We start from the raw sequence: 17,796 nt of genomic DNA, 5'->3' as shown, positions 1-17,796 counted from the left end.
ACCATATCTTAACTAGAAAATAAGGAGTTTAGCCGGACATGTTAATGGAAGAACACACTAAGAAGTGGAATTCCATTAATTTCGATTATAAAATAAAAATAAAAGAGAAAGGATGAACAAAAAATTCTATAGAGTTCCAATCAATAACTGAATCCCTTCAAATGAACAGACCCCACCTATTTATAATAAAAGTCTCCTACGAATCTAGACGTAGGGGGAGATAAATACATGATAAAGTCTAAAAATGTAAATAAATCACAAGAGATAAGCTTTAAAGAATCCTTTCTAAACCTAAACACTTCATTCATTTATCTTCTGTGGAAATTACTCGTATTCATCCTTATCCCGAGTTGACCATTCCACTATGCGTGGGCTCGCTTAGTCAGTTCTGCAAAAATTTCCTTGTAATCTCCTTTTTTTTCTTTTTTGATGCCTTCAATTTCGATTTTAGCTTGATTTTCGCCATCTTTGCCTCATATCTTCCTTTTTTGCTGAAATTGCAAAAAAATCCAAAAATTAGGGATTTTTTGGCTTAAAAAAAAGATTAAATCTCTTCTGTGGAAATTACTCGTATTCATCCTTATCCCGAGTTGACCATTCCACTAAGCGTGGGCGCGCTTAGTCAATTCTGTAGAAATTTCCTTGTAATCTCCTTTTTTTTTGTTTTTGATGCCTTCAATTTCGATTTTAGCTTGATTTTCGCCATCTTTGCCTCATATCTTCCTTTTTTTGCTGAATATGCAATAAAATCACATAATTAGGGATGTTTTGGCTTAAAAAGAAAGATTAAATCGCTATAAAATCATGACAATTGCAGAGTTATCATTACCCATGCCAGTATTTACTATTATAACGTTATGCCTTTTGGTCTAAAGAACGCGGGTGCAACTTATCAAAGATTGGTGAATAAGATGTTTCATGAGCTTATTGGAATGACCATGGAGGTGTACGTGGATCATATGCTAAAGATCACCTTGAACATCTCGAGCAGGCGTTCAATATCATGAGGACGTATGGGATGAAGTTGAACCCAGACTCAATATCATGAGGACGTATGGGATGAAGTTGAACCCAGACAAGTGCACGTTCGGAGTAGGTGGAGGGAAATTATTGGGGTACATGGTCAGCAAACGGGGAATTGAAGCTAATCCTGAGAAAATTCAGGCCATTATGAGCCTGAGATCGCCGACCACGATCAAGAAATTCAGGCCATTATGAGCCTGAGATCGCCGACCACGATCAAGGATGTGCAGAAGTTGACGGGTAAGATTTTTTCATTAAATAGATTTATCTCTCGACATGCAGATAAGAGTTTACCCTTCTTTAAAATCTTGAGAAAAACAAAAAACTTTGAGTGGAATGAAGAGTGCAAAAAAGCCCTACAAGATCTCAAGGATTATTTGGTGAAGCCTCCGCTGCTCGCTAATCCTAAGGAAGGAGAAGTATTATTTCTATACTTAGCTGTGTCAGAGAGTGCAGTCAGTTCGGTGCTAGTGCGGGAAGAAGGAGGAAATTAGAGTCCCATTTATTATGTCAGCAAGGTGCTACATGGAGCAGAATCGAGATATTCGGAGATGGAGAAACTGGCACTTGCCCTGGTTGTTATAGCTCGCATGCTGCGATCGTATTTTCAATCGCACAGGGTAGTGGTGCTGACAAACCATCAATTGAAACAGGTGATGTCTCGACCAGAAGCACAGGGTAGTGGTGCTGACAAACCATCAATTGAAACAGGTGATGTCTCGACCAGAAGCTTCTGGAAGGTAAATCAAATGGGCAGTTGAGCTAGGGTACTATGATATTGACTATATGCCCAGAATAGCACAGAAGGCACAAGTGTTAGCAGATTTCGTAATGGAGCTATCTAGTGATCCTGAAGAGCAGAGTTGCAAATGGATGCTGCATGTGGATGGATCCTCGAATGCCAATAATGGGGGTGCTGGGATATTAATCGAAGGACCAAAGGAGGTAGAGATCGAAGTTGCAGCTCGTCTATCATTCCCTGTTACTAATAATGAGGCCGAGCATGAAGCATTGATTCAAGGATTAGAGCACGCATATGAAGCTGGAGCTAGGGATTTAGAAGTTTTCACATATTCTCAGCTGGTCGCATTGCAAATTGAAGGCACATATGAAACAAGAGAAAAAACGATGACTTCATATAGAGATATAGTTAAGAGGTGGATGGGCAAGTTCGGTAATTGCTCTATCTTACAAGTACCAAGAATGGAAAATGATAAAGCAGATGCCTTATCAAAATTTGGAGCAACCATGACAGGAATCAAAAATCAGAAGATAACAACTTTAGTTCGAGAACAATCGGTTATCATAGAGAAGATTGAGGTCCAAGCAGTATTTGAGGTCGAATCGTGGAAAGACGAAATTGACAAGTATTTAGAGGATGGCACCTTGCCTAACGACCCATTTAAGGCAAAGAGAGTGAGATTTCGAGTTGCACGTTTCACCTTATTATCTGGTCAATTGTATAAACGGACAGTTGATGGACCACTTTTGAAATGCCTAGATGAAGAAAGAGCTAAATATGTAATGCGTGAGATTCCTGAAGGAAGTGATGGAAATCATTTAGGGGCGAGGTCGCTAGCACAAAAGATTGTACGCCAAGGATACTTTTGGCCCCCGATGGTCAAAGATACGAAAGAGCTAGTGAAAAGATGCGAGAGCTGCCAGAGATACGCATCTCTGATACATCAACCGGCGACCCCCATCGAGCCGAGCAAGATAGCCTACCCTTTCGACCAATGGGGAATAGATATTGTGGGGCTCTTCCATCCTGCCCAAGCTCAAAAGAAATTTATCATTGTAGCAGTGGAGTACTTCTCTAAGTGGGTTGAAGCGGAGGCTATAACCAAGATTTTCGAGAGAGAGGTCATCAATTTCATCTGGAATAACATCATCTGCATGTTTGGAGTGCCCAGAATCTTAATTTCGGACAACGGGACCTAATTCTAGGGAAGAAAAACCACTGAATGGTGCAAGGAACTCAAGATCGTACAACATTTTACAGCGGTCGCCAATCTCCAAGCTAACGGGCAAACTGAGGTGACGAACAGATTGATCTTACAGCATTTGAAGATACGAATGGAGAGCAAGGGGTCTTGGGTCGAAGAATTGCCAGGAGTTCTATGGGCTTGTCGCACTACGCCTCGAACAGCAACAGGTGAGACCCCATTTTTCTTGGTTTATAGAACTGAAGCAATAATCCCTGCAGAAATAGAAGAGGAGTCCCAGCGGATCGTGATGTACGACCCTGAATCAAATCAGAACGAACGAAACTCTGACCTGATGGTCATAGAAGAAAAGAGAGATGCTGCATATGATGAGAAATGATGATTGAAGGATTTGACCAAGGCTGCTGCAAGTAGGGGATCTTGTGCTAAAGAAAGTAGAAGCTTCAAAGCACGTGGTAAGCTTGATCCCTCTTGGGAGGGCCCGTACAAAGTGATCGAGATCAAGAAGAAGGGTACATACAAATTGTAGGATATGTTGGGGCAGAGCTTACCACGACCATGGAATATTCAGAATCTGAAGAAATTTTACGCGTGAAGTCGAAGAAGGTCACTTACTTTGTGCCTGTGAAAGGCCATCAACCTTGTGCATAAAGACGAATTTCTCATTTTGGTGCCTATGACAGGCCATCAACAACTTAGAAGAGATCGCTTACTTTGTGCCTGTGAAAGGCCGTCAACTTCGCCAATGGATTTCTTGTTCTGGTGCCTATGAAAGGCCATCGAGCTTTCTCATGAAGATGGATTTCTTTTTTTGGTGCCTGTAAAAGGCCGATTAGCTATTGTGCCTGTAAAAGACCATCAACAATGTTCGAAGACTCATTCCTATTTTGGTGCCTGAGAAAGGATGTTCACTTGTAAAGATCTAGAATTCTGTATAGGAGCCTGAAAAAGGCCGTGTTCCCTTATATAATACATCAGTTCGAAAATTGTGTGCAGTTTTATTTTCTTTATTATTTGCTGGTATTCTTGGTCTGGAGTATACAAATGCCAACTGAAAAGGAGGCATCCAAATAGTTCGATATGAAAAAGATGCACTCAATAAATGCCAACTGAAAAAGAGGCATCCAAATAGTGCGATCTGAAAAAGATGCACTCTAAAGGCCAACTGAAAAAGAGGCATCCAATAGTGCGATCTGAAAAAGATGCACTCAACACGGCCATCTGAAAAAGAGGCAGCAACAAATAATGCCATCTAAAAAAGATGCACTCAACAAATGCCAACTGAAAAAGAGGCATCCAAATAGTGCGATCTGTAAAAGATGCACTTAACACTGCCATCTGAAAAAGAGGCAGCAACAAATAGTGCGATCTGTAAAAGATGCACTCAACACTGCCATCTGAAAAAGAGGCAGTAGCAAATAGTGCAATCTGAAAAAGATGCACTGAACACTGCCATCTGAGAAAGAGGCAGCAGCAAATAGTGCGATCTGAAAAAGATGCACTCAACAAATGCCAACTGATAAAGAGGCATCCAATAGTGCGATCTAAAAAAGATGCACTCCTAAATGCCAATCGAAAAAGATATTCAACAAATGGCAAGATCTAGAAAAGGTGTGTTCATAATGCTAGAATGAAAAAGATATTTAAATACGCGAAACAAAAAAAAAGAGTCGATCTCAAAAGTGTTCTCCATATATTGACATGGATATGATTACATCAAAAACCATTTCGATCCCGGGGTTAGCACAAAACAGTTAGAATATTCAATGTTTGACCCCATATTACAAAAATCCAAGAATAAGAAGCATTTAACTAAGGATCTGGCTCTATTTCCTTAAGCAGAATGGAGAACTCGTCATCTTCGGGAGTTGGTTCTTCGGGGTATGGCTGCAGTTTCCCATCTAGAGTAATATCCATTTGACTGCGATCGAAGGATTCACCAAAGCCACCCAGGGTTTTGAGTTGTGCCTCGCAAGTTTTGTAGCCCTTGTTGAAAAAATCCACAGATTTGATCTCAACGGCGGTCTTGAAAGAGCCAGACTTCAAAAAGTCGCGAGCTATGGAGACACGTGAGCTAGAGAGGGCTTGATGATGCTCCTTAAGGGTGATTCGACCGGCCTTGCCTTCTTCAATTCCTTGCTCATGGCTGGATCTAAGGCCCTCCTTGTGGCCCTCTACCAACCCGGCTTCCCTACTTTCCTCAAATCCCTCCTTCCTCCCTTCAGAAAATGCGACCTCTTTGGCCTTAGATGCCTCCTCAGTTGCTGCTGCAAGTTGGCCTTTCAGCTTCTGCACTTCCTCGATCAAGGTTTACATTTCAGCAGCATGAGTCCTATCCATCTTCTCTTTCTCCTCCAGCCGAGCCAAGAGATCCTTCACATTGCTTTTAGTGACTATTTGCTTCCTGCGATAGTTGGCACATTTCATGGATAGACCTCGGTAGAAGGTAGCCATCTGTAGAAGCGAACAGAAAATAGATGTATTAAAATGCAGGCATCAGGATGCTTAATCAAGAATTCTTAAATATGACTTACCTGAATCAAGGTATGAGCTCCATGTTCCTCTATTCGAGTTTGAGCATTCATAGCAAGGAGGGAGCTCCATGTTCCTCTATTCGAGTTTGAGCATTCATTAGCAAGGAGGCCTGGTCGCGAGGAAGGATGCAGGAGCCGAACAGGTCCTAGGAGTCCTGCCTAGGCTCAGTGAAGAGGACCGAACTGCTAGCAGATATGTTCCATTTAGGAACAAGGTGATCCCCCTTCAGCTCGGATGAGAGATGACGTTCTCCTTTCAACTCTTCTCTAGTCTCTTCCCAACAAGAGGAGACCCGCTCTAATCGCAAGTAGCGCTCGCGCTCGTCTTGCTTGTCAGCCCTATCTGCAGCTTCTTTAGCCATCCTGCTCTGTGGCTTCACCCACCGACTAACGCTGGGTTGGGAAGATTTCGAGCACTTAGAAGATTCAGAGGGTTCGGCGGGACCTTTGCCCTTTTTCTTATGATGTCTCTTTCTCTTCTTCGAACTCGTCCCCTGAACATCTTGATCGCCCAGATCCTTACCATGATCGGCATTTTGACCTTCACTCTAATCGTCATCAAGATGAAGATCCAGGTCTTCGGAGTTATATTCATTAGCAAGGGGAGTCTCCTTGCTGTCGATCTGAATGGGATAGTTGGGCATTAGGCTTTTATCAGCGTCCGAGGGCCCGACGGGAATCAGTGCACGAATGGGGGAGGGAGACATGGTTGCGGTCACAAACGTATCAGCATGAGGAGCGACCGACTGCCCTCCAATTTTATTTTGTATGGCTTTTAGTAGCAGGGCGAGACGTGAATTCATGACTCACTCGTTTGCAAAACAAGAAAATTGAGTAAGCGACCCAAGCACAGAAATAAAATATATCAGCATCAAATTAGAGAAATTACCTAAAGTGTCCTTGATGTGGAGGGTGCTGGAGATAGACGAGCGAGCCGCAGTACCTTCTCAGTTAAAAGCTTCTTCGGTCGTAGTGATAAGCCGTAAGGCTATTTATTTAGTCGCCTTCCAACCCCCCTCCACTTGTTTTGGGTACAGATTTGTATTTATTCCACTCTAATCGAAACGGCCATACAGTACCAGGGGGAGGTTGAATAAAAATATATTTATCACGCCAGGGTCCAACGTTAGACTTCAAAGTTTCTAAATATCTACAATCTGTCTTAACGAATAGATAAAAGAAACCCCTATGCCCTGATTGTTTGGAAGTAGTGAAGGAGTACAAAGACCAAAAATTGTCAAAACTGAGTTCCAGATGCAAAAATTTCATGATTATTATGAAAAGAATGATATGGCTAATAGAATTGGGGGACAATTGCATAGGGCAAAGCCCTAGTTTATGGAAAATAGCAGCCAAAGAGGAGGATAGTGGAAGTCTCAGACCTGCATCAAAGTGCTTAATGAAAAATGCACAAAAAGCTGGCGAAGGTCGATGCATGCGGTCGAAAGACCTAGGAATAATGATTTGGTAGTTATGAGGTATGTAGTAACGATCCCTAATCTTATGAACAGGTGTTTTGACGACACTAACCACGGCTTCTCAAGGATTTCTGGCCATCCTATCTTGGAATTTCTCGAGAGTAGAAGGACCAGCATGCTCATGCAGGGTTTTCTTGGTTTTTCGAGGTTTCTTAGAAGCTACAGACTTCTTATTTCCTTTAAGAGATTTGGGAATGGGAGTAGGTGCAGGAGCTTCAGTTGAATTTGGTGAGGTCACGGACGGCCTCGAATCAGATTCAGAGCCAGAGTAAGAATTCGAGCTAAAGCTAGAAGACATCGTACCTTAAAGCAGGATGGCTCAAGAAGCTGCAGATCGAAATCGAAATCCTATTCTTGGTACAAATCGCAGAAGCTTGAGAGTGGGGTAAGCCTTCTCATTTGAATAGGGGGTCTATTTATAGGCGGTCTGCTCAAGGAAGCGCGCCTCTGACAGAGCAGCAGGATGTTGACACGTGGACGCGTCTCCAGCATGATCAACGGACGCGACTGTTCTACTTCTTCACAGAGCAATACATTGTACTTTGAATAAAGTGAGGGAGTAATGATGGGTATACAAGAAAATATGGAGAAATGCCTATAATACCTTTAATGAAGGGCATTCCAGTCCTTTCACCCTTGGATCCGCGTCTCTTCTGTCGGACGGGTCGGAGCAACCTTGACCCGAGTCCGTATACCCGCTTGAACACCCAGGCAACGAGAGCCGTTCGATCATGGACATAAGCTAACTGGATAAGGCCACGTGGCCCATTCAACAGTATCCACCTAAGCTCTATAAATACCGCAAGACGCTACATTTCGAGGTAATTAATACTGAGCCTTTTCGATCTACGCCTTTGATCGCATACTTTTACCTAGATCTATCTAACTTGAGCGTCGGAAGGTCGTTGTCGGTAACGTTCTCGTCTTATTCTCAGGAACCCAACACTTGATCTTGGAGGAGTTAGCTATCTGTGAGGAGGTCGCTCGTCTAGGTCACTGAATTCGACCAAGATCAAAGTAAAAGAAAAAAATATTTAGTCCTAGAGATTAAAATAAAAAAACTCAATTTGTAAATATGGAATAACCACTTAAATTGAATAAAATACGCAATAGGTTGGTTCAAATATTAGCAATGAAGGACATGCATTTTTATTTGTAACTCATATAACAATGAATATTTTCTCGTATTCTTGAAAGGCTAAATTCTTGCAATTAAGACGTTTGAATTTAGCAATTAAGGGGAAAAAGTTTGATTAAACTTACCGATTTGTTGATTCTGATCAATCTCCATCATGATGTCTTTGAATTCTGTGTACATGAGCACAATCTTTATTTTCTCAATGCCTTCTTTAGCTTGAAGGATAGATGTATTATATTGAATGATCAATTCTATTTCTAGATGTACGTTCTAGAAGTTTCTGTTGATCTCATTGAAAACTGCATTTGTTATTAAATAAGTCTTATTCCACAACAACAAGTTCTTGAATTGTTCGATAGTACGATCGAAGAGCAGGCCATATATTTTTGTTCCCTGAAAAAGCAATGGGTTAAAGTGATATATATATATTGGGTGAGTAGCAATTTACTCGCTTTGATATTGAAAATGAGCACATTACTCTTCTATGAAAAAAATATAGCAATTTATCCCTTGTACTTTTTAAAATAAAGCAACTTACCTCCTTATACATGGAGATAACTTGCTTCATTTTAAAAATCATAAGGGGATAAATTGTTGTATTTTAAAAAATATAGGGAGGTAAATCGCTATTTATTTTTCCATAAGGGGATAATTTGCTCATTTGCAATATCACAAGGGTGTTGCTTGCATTTTACCCTATATATATGTGTGTGTGATTTATTTGCGGTACAGAATTTGCGTATTTAATATACCTGATCATCCACAAGTATGACTTTTCTCAATGGCTTTGCCTTCTTTGTTTTTTTGTGTGTTGATTGGATTGTGTGTCGCAGGACCATTACTTTTATCATATTGATCTATGTGGTTTCTGTAGGAAATTGATTGGAGTGATTGTAGTAGAGGAATCATATTGAGACTTCATCTTGTTTAATTATTGATTTGAATATGAATATTGGCTTGTGTTCAGCAGACTATGAATATGAAAGACTATGGCAGAATTGATTTGATGAAGAATTCTTTATTCATAAGAGTCAAGAACTGGAGGCTTCTTCCAATCCTCTACTGTAGAATATGATGCAATAAGATACCAAGATAAGATCAAGGATTAAATAAGTATATATCAAGGAGCATGAGTGGATTTATTAATCCACATAAAACAAAATAGCAGATACAATGGAAAAAGTTTCTGTATTGGCTCTTCCACAACAGTCAGCAAAGCAGAATTCTTTCAAAAGCCAACAATTTTATTGAAGTGTCTTGTGTGATTGGACTCATTCAAATTTTATGTATGTTATTAAATTTTTAATGGGTGAATAGTAATTTATCCCCATATAATATTAAAAATGTGCATATTACACCTCTATGAAAAAAAAAATATAACAATTTATCCCCCATATTTTTTAAAATAAAGCAATTTATCTCCTTATATAGGGAGGTAAATTGCTTCATTTTAGAAATCATAGGAAGGTAAATCACTATTTATTTTTTTATAAGGGGGTAATTTATTCATTTGCAATATCACAAGGGCGTTGCTTGCATTTTTCCCAATTTTCAATTGTTATGGGATGTTAAATTACCTTTTGTAATTGGACTCATTCATGTCCAGATTCTTTTTAACTATTTTGGATTAAAAAATATTAGTGTTTAAATATTAAATATTCGATAATATAATTAATAATATTTAAGTGGGGGTATACTTGTCTTTTTACAATGAAAACAAATACATTAGTATAATAATATTTGAAAAGGTTGTGACTGGAATTGAATAAAAGGAAAACTTCAACTTTGTAGATGAAATTAAAATGTTTCTTTCTTCCCTTCTTTCTCTCTTTCTTGTCTGTTTAATTCAATCTTTCACTTTCTCTTTCATTCGTTATCTTCTCCATCAATTTAAAATCTCTAGTTTGATGAACAAGAATTGGAGTGTATATATATATATATAAATCAAAAATTCGAAAATTAATTTCAGCTTTTGCAGCCCATTAGCTGTATTATGGAAGCTTGAAAGACAGTCACAATCAGCAAAATAATTCAAGTGCATGATGGAGGAGAAGATCAATCATTTCTTTATTTCTATAAATAGAAGCAATTGTAGGAGAAAAACTCACGGGAGAAAGATTCGAATGGTCCTCTATTTATGTCCTAAAATCCTTTTGGTCTTTAACTTTGACAATATCAGTTTTAGTCCTGTACCTTTCCTTTTTGCTTAGATTCAGTCCTTCAGCCAATTTTATGTCCATTTTGCCCTTCATTAGTAATAAAGCCTAATAGTCCATTTTAATGCTATAAAAATGGCCCAACATGCTTCCGAAATAAATTAAGACCCATAACTTCGTACCTTGCTTTGATCGCTCTGTTTTACATACTTCCTCCAACCACACTACCGCAGCAGATGGTCCGCAGGAACTTGGGTCCTTCAGTAACAAAACAGCACAGCCCTATTTTGTTTCCTACCTTAGAGCGTAAAAGAGATTCCAATATAGGGAATATATAGAATTTTGGACAAACAGGCTGAACAGAAGCCTAACTTTTATTGAAGAAATATAGAGAATATTAAATGGATATTATTCCTCAACTGGAGGAGACAACTATTTTTGCCTCTCATGGTGTAGAGGACTTGACTTGTTGGGAAAAACCCCATAAACTGAAAATTTAAAATACTCCAAAAGATCGAAAAAGACTCAGAATTCTAATGCTTTTGAAGAGTAGGAGAAGTTTTCCAAAGTCCCCCTTTTGCTTCATTGAATCTTTATTTATAGGCGTCCACGGACTTCAAATTCGGACTCCAAACTTATTTTGTGATGACATCATTGCATTCGCCATCGCCTCGTGATTTCCAACTGTCGGTTCATAACGGTTTGTCGGTCACATGATTTCCAACTGGCTTTCCTGCTTTGCTGACTGTTGGCTTTTATCGTTTTCTGCCGACAGTTTTATCCTTGATTTTTTATATTTTTTAATTTTTACTTCTCTTTTGTAAAAATTCTTCTTTTTCCCTTGTCCTAGTCAGGTTCGTGTTTATTTTGTGTGACCTGAATTTTTGTCCCGAATAGGGGTTTCTCTGGTTTTCACAGCAAGGGCACAAATGGTTATGCTATTGCCCAACATGCAACATATTGCACGTTTTCATCTTTGTGACCTCCGTCGCTGGCAGCTTATTTTCCCAGATTAGCATCCTCTTTTTCTCTAAAAAGCATTCTGCAAACTCAATGCTTTTTCCTATCATGGAATTTAATAGGAACGATCCATTCACTTTGTTTGAGAAGATTTTGGATGGATACTTGACTTTGTCCATCTCCGTGAGACAGACCCATAAGATACTAGCTTCAGTAATAGCCGATATCAGGGAAGCTTCACCTGAGGCGGCTTTGATTTTGTTGAAAGCCACCATGTCTGGCCTCTACAATTTCATGACATGAAATGTTGGATGAGACTCCTTTCCCGTCATTTCTGGAGCAATTGATACGAACTTTATCTCCAGAACATCGCCTCTCTTTAGGTGGGGGTTATTTTGTCATGAACAAAAAATTGCCCCACTAATCCACTCCGAAAGTTTTGAGATTTTTGGAAAACTTGGTGACATAGTATGAATTAAAGCAAGAGCTCCAAAATCATACCATTTCCGAACATCTTCCTGTTTTGACCCTTCTAACATCCAGACCTATTATATTTTCCAGATGTTTCAATGATGGTCTTGCTTGGGTTTACTCCTTTGCGAGAAATTAATTTTTCCCAGATACGCTGGTATTCCTGCCAAGCAGAAGAAGATATTAACTCGTTAGTATTAACTTTAGAGGTGCCTGTCATCGGCCTAAGGCTAATCTCTCCCTCCTTAACCCTGGAGGTGCTGGATTGACTTGAATCAACATGAGTTTGCACTTCTTGAGAGTCAATTTTCGTCGTTTCACCAGAGTCTGGTGATGGTCTTGTGTAATCGGTACTTGAATCCGACGCTATAGGTCTAGAGCCCTGTATTCTAAGGGCATATTTTGGGTCATGCTCCTTCAACTCATGACTCATCCCTGAAGGTGACGCCTTCCAAATTGGTTCTCGTAGGTCGTTCCATAGCGAGGTGGATGCTAATAAGGAACTCCTTATTGCGACCTGGACAGTGTCAAGATCGGCTCTTTGAATTTGTCCAGCAACTTGGGCATTAACCGCTAGCTGTCCAAACTTTCTGTCAAGCTCCTCGAGGTTTTCTCGGAGGTGCTTGAGTCTGTACATAATGGAGTTTGCTTCAGATGCCTCCATCTCTCGTCAGGAAATCTGCCAGAACGTTTCATAAGATTTTATAACTATAATATTATAGCAATAATATTGGCATTCAGCTTGCCATCTGATACTACGAGCTTTCTCTATCTTTGATTCTAATTTATTCTTTAAGAAAGCTTTAAGATTAGTATTATCAACTTTTAAAGTAAATTCTTTAGCAAGTAAAAATAAAGGCCATTTTTTAAAAGCTTTCCAAACCGCAAAGAATTCTTTCTTGTTGATGTGCCAAACTTTGGCTTGTTGTTCTGAGAACAACCCTCCTGTATATCTACAAGGTTCTTCCCCTGTAGTTGTCTTCTTCATGAGGACTGTTGCCCATCTGTAATCATTGGCGTCCGTATAGGCTACCAATTCATCCTCGTCCTGTGGTATAGCAAGCTTCGGCATGTTACTGCAAAACTGTTTCAACTCACGAACCCTTTTTGTGTGGATTTCTTTCCATTTCCACTTTGAACACTCTATTTCTTTCAAGAGTGGTCGGAAATCCTTTCTGTATCTTGTAAGATCCTTAGTGAAGATACCTGTAAAATTAACAACTCTCAAGAAGCTTTGCAATTGCTTCTTGTCCTTGAGTACATCTGAAAAATTACGGATTTTCTCCACAATATGGTCCTGTAACTCAAAATAATCCTTAAAAAGATTATCCATTTTTCTTTGAAATATCTGAAGTGCATTAACTAGACCCACTGGAAGAACATTCCAGATATATTCTCCCTGTAGTGTGGAGAATGCAGTAAATTTCTTTGATTCACTCTCCATCTTAATCTGATAAAAACCAAATTTGCAATCGAATTTAGAAAACACTTTTGCTCCTTTGATGCAATCAATTAAGTGTTCTCTTCTAGGAATGTAATAACCGTCAAATTCTAATATTATGTTTATACATTGATAGTTAATAAACAACCTGGGTTTACCTCTTTTAATCTCACCATGGTTTCTTACCAGAAATCCAGGGCTACTGTAGATAGAGACTTCAGGTTCAATGAGTCCAAGACTGATATGCTCTTTGATTATCATCTACATATCCTTCTTATCCTCCATGTTCATCTGGATAGGTTTGTATCGAACATACTCGTATTTTCATTCATATTTGACCTTCAGAGTAGCTTCGATCTTGTTCCTATCCCACCAAGTCAGAGGATTTTCATTGAAGTTCCTCTAGATAAGTCTCTTGACATTCTCAAGAGAAAGCCTGCTCTATTCGCTGATGTCTAGCGATTTTATTTCCACTAGTGCTTCTTTAAGGTTCAGAATTTCCTCCTTGGATTCCTTATAGAAGCTATCGCTGTCTATGAGTCCCTGCTGCCTGAAAGACAAAAGGACCTTACCAAATTTTCTCTTATCCTGCATTTTTTGATGAGTTAATCTGCCATCAAAATCACCACGTTTGCTGCGAAAATTTATAGGCATTATCCTGTTAAATGCCTTTTCTCTTCGCAACACTTGTATCTCACTACCACAGTTAGTAGTAAAGATTAATGATTCCTCTGATATCCTGCATATATCTTGCAAATATTTGAATAAAATTGTTACCTAGCAAGATATCGGCACCTATATCATGAAAGTATATAGGAGGTATTTTTACCTTAAACTAGGGTGATCCAAATGCTCCTCTAATCATGATTTTGGCTTCTCGTATTCCCTTATTCAGTATCAGGCTCTAATCATGATTTTGGCTTCTCGTATTCCCTTATTCAGTATCAGGATTTTTTGCGAAGAATCCCTTCCTGCAATAACAGGTAAGGTTTCCCTTGCTTCCATAGGGAAAACTCCAAGTTTAGCCGTGCAAATTCCTGATCCTGAATCAATATAAGCTGCAAAATACTCTGTCTTATTTTCCATTCCGTTACTTTTTCTTTCCCATGGTTTATGATCCTCGAGGAAACTTAACCCCAAAGTTATACTCCCGTTTTCTCGTCCTACAACACCTCTGACTAAAATTTCATGGCCTGCTATTTCTAGCATGCCTTCATATTTTCCAACAATAGGTTGCTGCAAATGATATAAGTCATCACAAGTGAAAAAATTTTCTTTCTTAGTGATGTCAAATATAACTTGTATTTCTTTCCATTCTTCAGGGCATCTAAGTTTTACGTTATCTACCTTAATCTTTTGAGGAGTTAAAGCTTTTAATAACTCTTTCTCCTTATCTCTGTAGCCTATAATCCTATCTTTCGAAAAGGACATCCGACCACTAAACTTAGTTCTAGAGCTAAGTGTTCTATGTAAAATTGGGTGATGTTTTATGATAATATCGACACCACCTATTCTAGGTATCCTAATAGGATCTAGTGTCATTACCTTGGCGAATTCGATGAGTATTGGAAAGGGCATAAGCTATTCTATAAGTTATAGAATATGGTCTGTTACCTTCTTTCATTAGATCTTTTCTCTTAAAATCTTGATGAAGGGTTAAGACTTTACTGAAATCTTGGTCTGCTAGGTTGTGTATGCAATCCTAGGATGAATGTCAAACATCACTATTCCTACAAATAAATTACCTATCATTGTTCCAAGACAACCATCTCTTAAGTTATTGATTCTTCTATCCATTATCGATAAATGTATTTCTGAATCAATTCCTTCCTTAAAAGTTGCTTTTATTACTACTTTAATAGTTCCTATGTGGATCCATTTCATAGTAACAACTACTTCTTCTTTAAGCTTACTTAATTCTTCAAGAATTTCTTCTTTAGAAATTAATTGAATTTCCATCACATTACCAGTAAGTTCCATAGCTATAGCAAACTCACCTAAACTTACTTTGTAGATTATGTGATGCTTCTTTTGGTTCAGTCCTATCTGGTTCAGGACTTTCCTAATGCCTCCAATCCTAAATCCATCGAATGGGCTGAGATTGGAATCTTGTCGCATGATTCTTTTCATGGTTTTGTTTCACAATGTCATCCTATAAAAGAATTCTGATAAGCTTTCGAAAGTTTGAAGCCTATCTCACTCGTTGTAATTATTCTGACTCACTTGAAAATCCATCCAAATGAGTCTCTATTTCCTCCTCATAGACACTTTCGTCTGAAGGAAGATCTTCGAATTGGTAGATGGGTACCAAATCGCTATAGTAAACTGCATCTAGGATATCATCCGTGGCGTCAAGTTTTCTCAATTCACCATGTTTCTGCGGGCAGTCGGGAGATATATGTCCTTTTGCTCTGCAAGTCCAGCAATTACAGTCTTTGAAACTTTCATTAGTTTGGGTATGGGCCTATCTAAAAGTTCTTCTTTTAGGGGTTCTTCCGGTGGATCTTGTATCTGTTCGTCCAGATCCTTGCAATGAAACCCTCGTTGGTCCTGTTCTTTGTCCAGATTTGTATGTTTTGGCTTTGGACTTGGACCACCATGATCTCCATCGGGAACAGGCTCTTCTAAAACTCCTAGGGTAGGAGTCACTATTTTGCTTCCTCCTTTTCCTTGGCTTGCTTGATTCTCCTATAATATTCGAAAAATCATTGTTATCACAATAGAGAGGAGTTCATTTGATTCTACCTCTCAGTCTTTTCATGTTTTCTGGATGGTTGCTTGATAACACCAATCCTTTAGTTTGTCTTTAAGGAAAGACATTCTTCACGCCACTGAATCTAACTATCATTCAGGTACTTTGTATGAATGGATCAACATTTCCCTCCATGGACTGCATATCTTTACGAACAACATTGGAGTTGCTACTTCTGTTGCTACTCCACTATGGATGAAATACTTGGGGAACCAACAGATATATTCATGTACTGCACAAATACTTCTTAATTCAAGGCTGAAGAGGGCTTGTGCATATTCTCTAGCCTTTTCTGCTCTACTTCTTTCGAGGTATCCATCTCTGATGAAGTGTGTATTGATAAGCCTTCCTAGCCGGTCGCTACCATGCCTTTCGAGTCTCCGGCAAGGATTCTGGCTTCAGTATCTTCTCGGGTATTATCCCATCCAATCTTCACAGATTCCTCCAAGCTCAACTCCACAAGCTTTATGAAGTTTTCTTTGTCGAGCTCTAGGGTAGTTTATGCTATCTTGATCGCTGCAACCCATTTGTCTATCAATTTCTCGATATTTCAGAAATTGATAATATCCAGATTTAGTATAGCTCCATATAGATGTAAGGGCTAGAGCATGGTCCTTGCCCAAGGTGTATTCTCCGGCATTCTCTTTGAATTTCTCCCTGGATTTTCCTTTAACCTAGTTCCCACAAACGTTGGATTGGCATTAGTATGAAAATCCGCACTTTCTCTCATCGGTTGATCCTGTGGAAGATCATTAGAACTTGTACTTCCCTCTAATGGTGGTAGTGCCGGAGTGATCTCATTAGTTTGGATATTGACTAAATCCACGATCCCGAGTTGGGAAAAGGATTCCGACAATTCTAGTAGATCTGATAGATCTGGTCTCTTTACCTCCATTATTTTATAAATCTGATACATGCGATAATCAGATCTTCTCTGGTCTTTAGCTTCGGAATCTCTGTGGCCTTTCCATTTTGGTGTAGAAGAGGTAATGTTCCAAGGGCGTACCTGATTCGCTCCTGTCTGGATCTAGATGTCTCAGGGTTCTCCCTTTGATTTCTATTCAGATCTGTAATTTCTGCACTTAGATCTGTAATGCCCTTGTGTAGATCGGGAAGGATCTTAAGAACCTCGTCTACCTTTTAGCTCAAAGATTCTATTTTCATAGGTATATGGAGTGACCTATGTCCATAGTCTTGAACCGTCTTTTGGATCTCCCTCAGATCTTGAAAGATATTTGCTGTATCCGGCTCGAGTTCTCTCCAATCAGTCATAATTTATAGAACTGAAATTATGTAGGAATTTACCCGTTCCGCTTCTCTTGGTTGGGATTCTACCATGGACTTCAGTGGAGTGTAGACGCCTCATTGCATTCCCTGGTAGCACTTGTCGAACTTCAAAATTTCTCAACAATTCTTTCTCCTCTTCTGGCGTGAGAAGTCTTGGATCAATCCTCTTGACACCGTTAAAACACTTGTCAAGAATTTCCATGAGAAATTTTCTTCTTTCTATTTTCAAAATATGAAATTATTCTTTGTTTTCAGAGTAACTCGAACCTTCGTTTGGTTCTATTTTTCTCTCTAAAAGTTTCCTCCATTAGTGGATAAATAATTCCAAAATGTAATATAATCATATTTTTCTTCAATAAACCTAGGCTCTGATACCATTCTAGGCGAGCATTAACAAAAAATTGTGAAGTGAGTGCATTTGGACTAAATTGCCTTTTAAGAGTTGATAGGGGTAAAATTGTCCGAAAATATGTCAGAGGACTAAAAGTAAGCAATCTCGTAAGTTACTGGACCTAAACAAATATGGACATAGTTATCGGACGAAAAATAAAATTAGGCATACTTAGCGAACCAAAATGATACTTTTCCCAAAAATCACAACTTATCTTCG

General features: G+C 39.0%; 1 protein-coding gene across 1 annotated transcript; it reads left to right on the top strand.

The window, feature by feature from the left end:
* Positions 1-1,574: 1,574 nt before the first annotated feature.
* On the top strand, positions 1,575-3,348 carry LOC105178958. The gene is made up of 3 exons (XM_011102544.1): positions 1,575-1,763; positions 1,828-2,886; positions 2,971-3,348. Exons 1-3 carry the CDS (start codon positions 1,575-1,577, stop codon positions 3,346-3,348), a joined length of 1,626 nt encoding a protein of 541 aa, XP_011100846.1.
* The last annotated feature ends 14,448 nt before the right edge of the window (positions 3,349-17,796 follow it).

Source organism: Sesamum indicum, unplaced genomic scaffold, assembly GCF_000512975.1.
Source record: "Sesamum indicum cultivar Zhongzhi No. 13 unplaced genomic scaffold, S_indicum_v1.0 scaffold00112, whole genome shotgun sequence".
In the NCBI taxonomy this organism is placed as follows: domain Eukaryota; kingdom Viridiplantae; phylum Streptophyta; class Magnoliopsida; order Lamiales; family Pedaliaceae; genus Sesamum; species Sesamum indicum.
This window is presented reverse-complemented; position numbering and strand designations above follow the sequence as displayed.

Coding starts and splice junctions, on each gene's coding strand:
- LOC105178958 (XM_011102544.1), top strand. CDS start 1,575: ATGGAGAAACTGGCACTTGCCCTGGTTGTTATAGCTCGCATGCTGCGA. Junction 1,764..1,827: donor CGACCAGAAGCTTCTGGAAG/GTAAATCAAATG, acceptor AGAATAGCACAG/AAGGCACAAGTGTTAGCAGA. Junction 2,887..2,970: donor CCAAGATTTTCGAGAGAGAG/GTCATCAATTTC, acceptor ACCTAATTCTAG/GGAAGAAAAACCACTGAATG.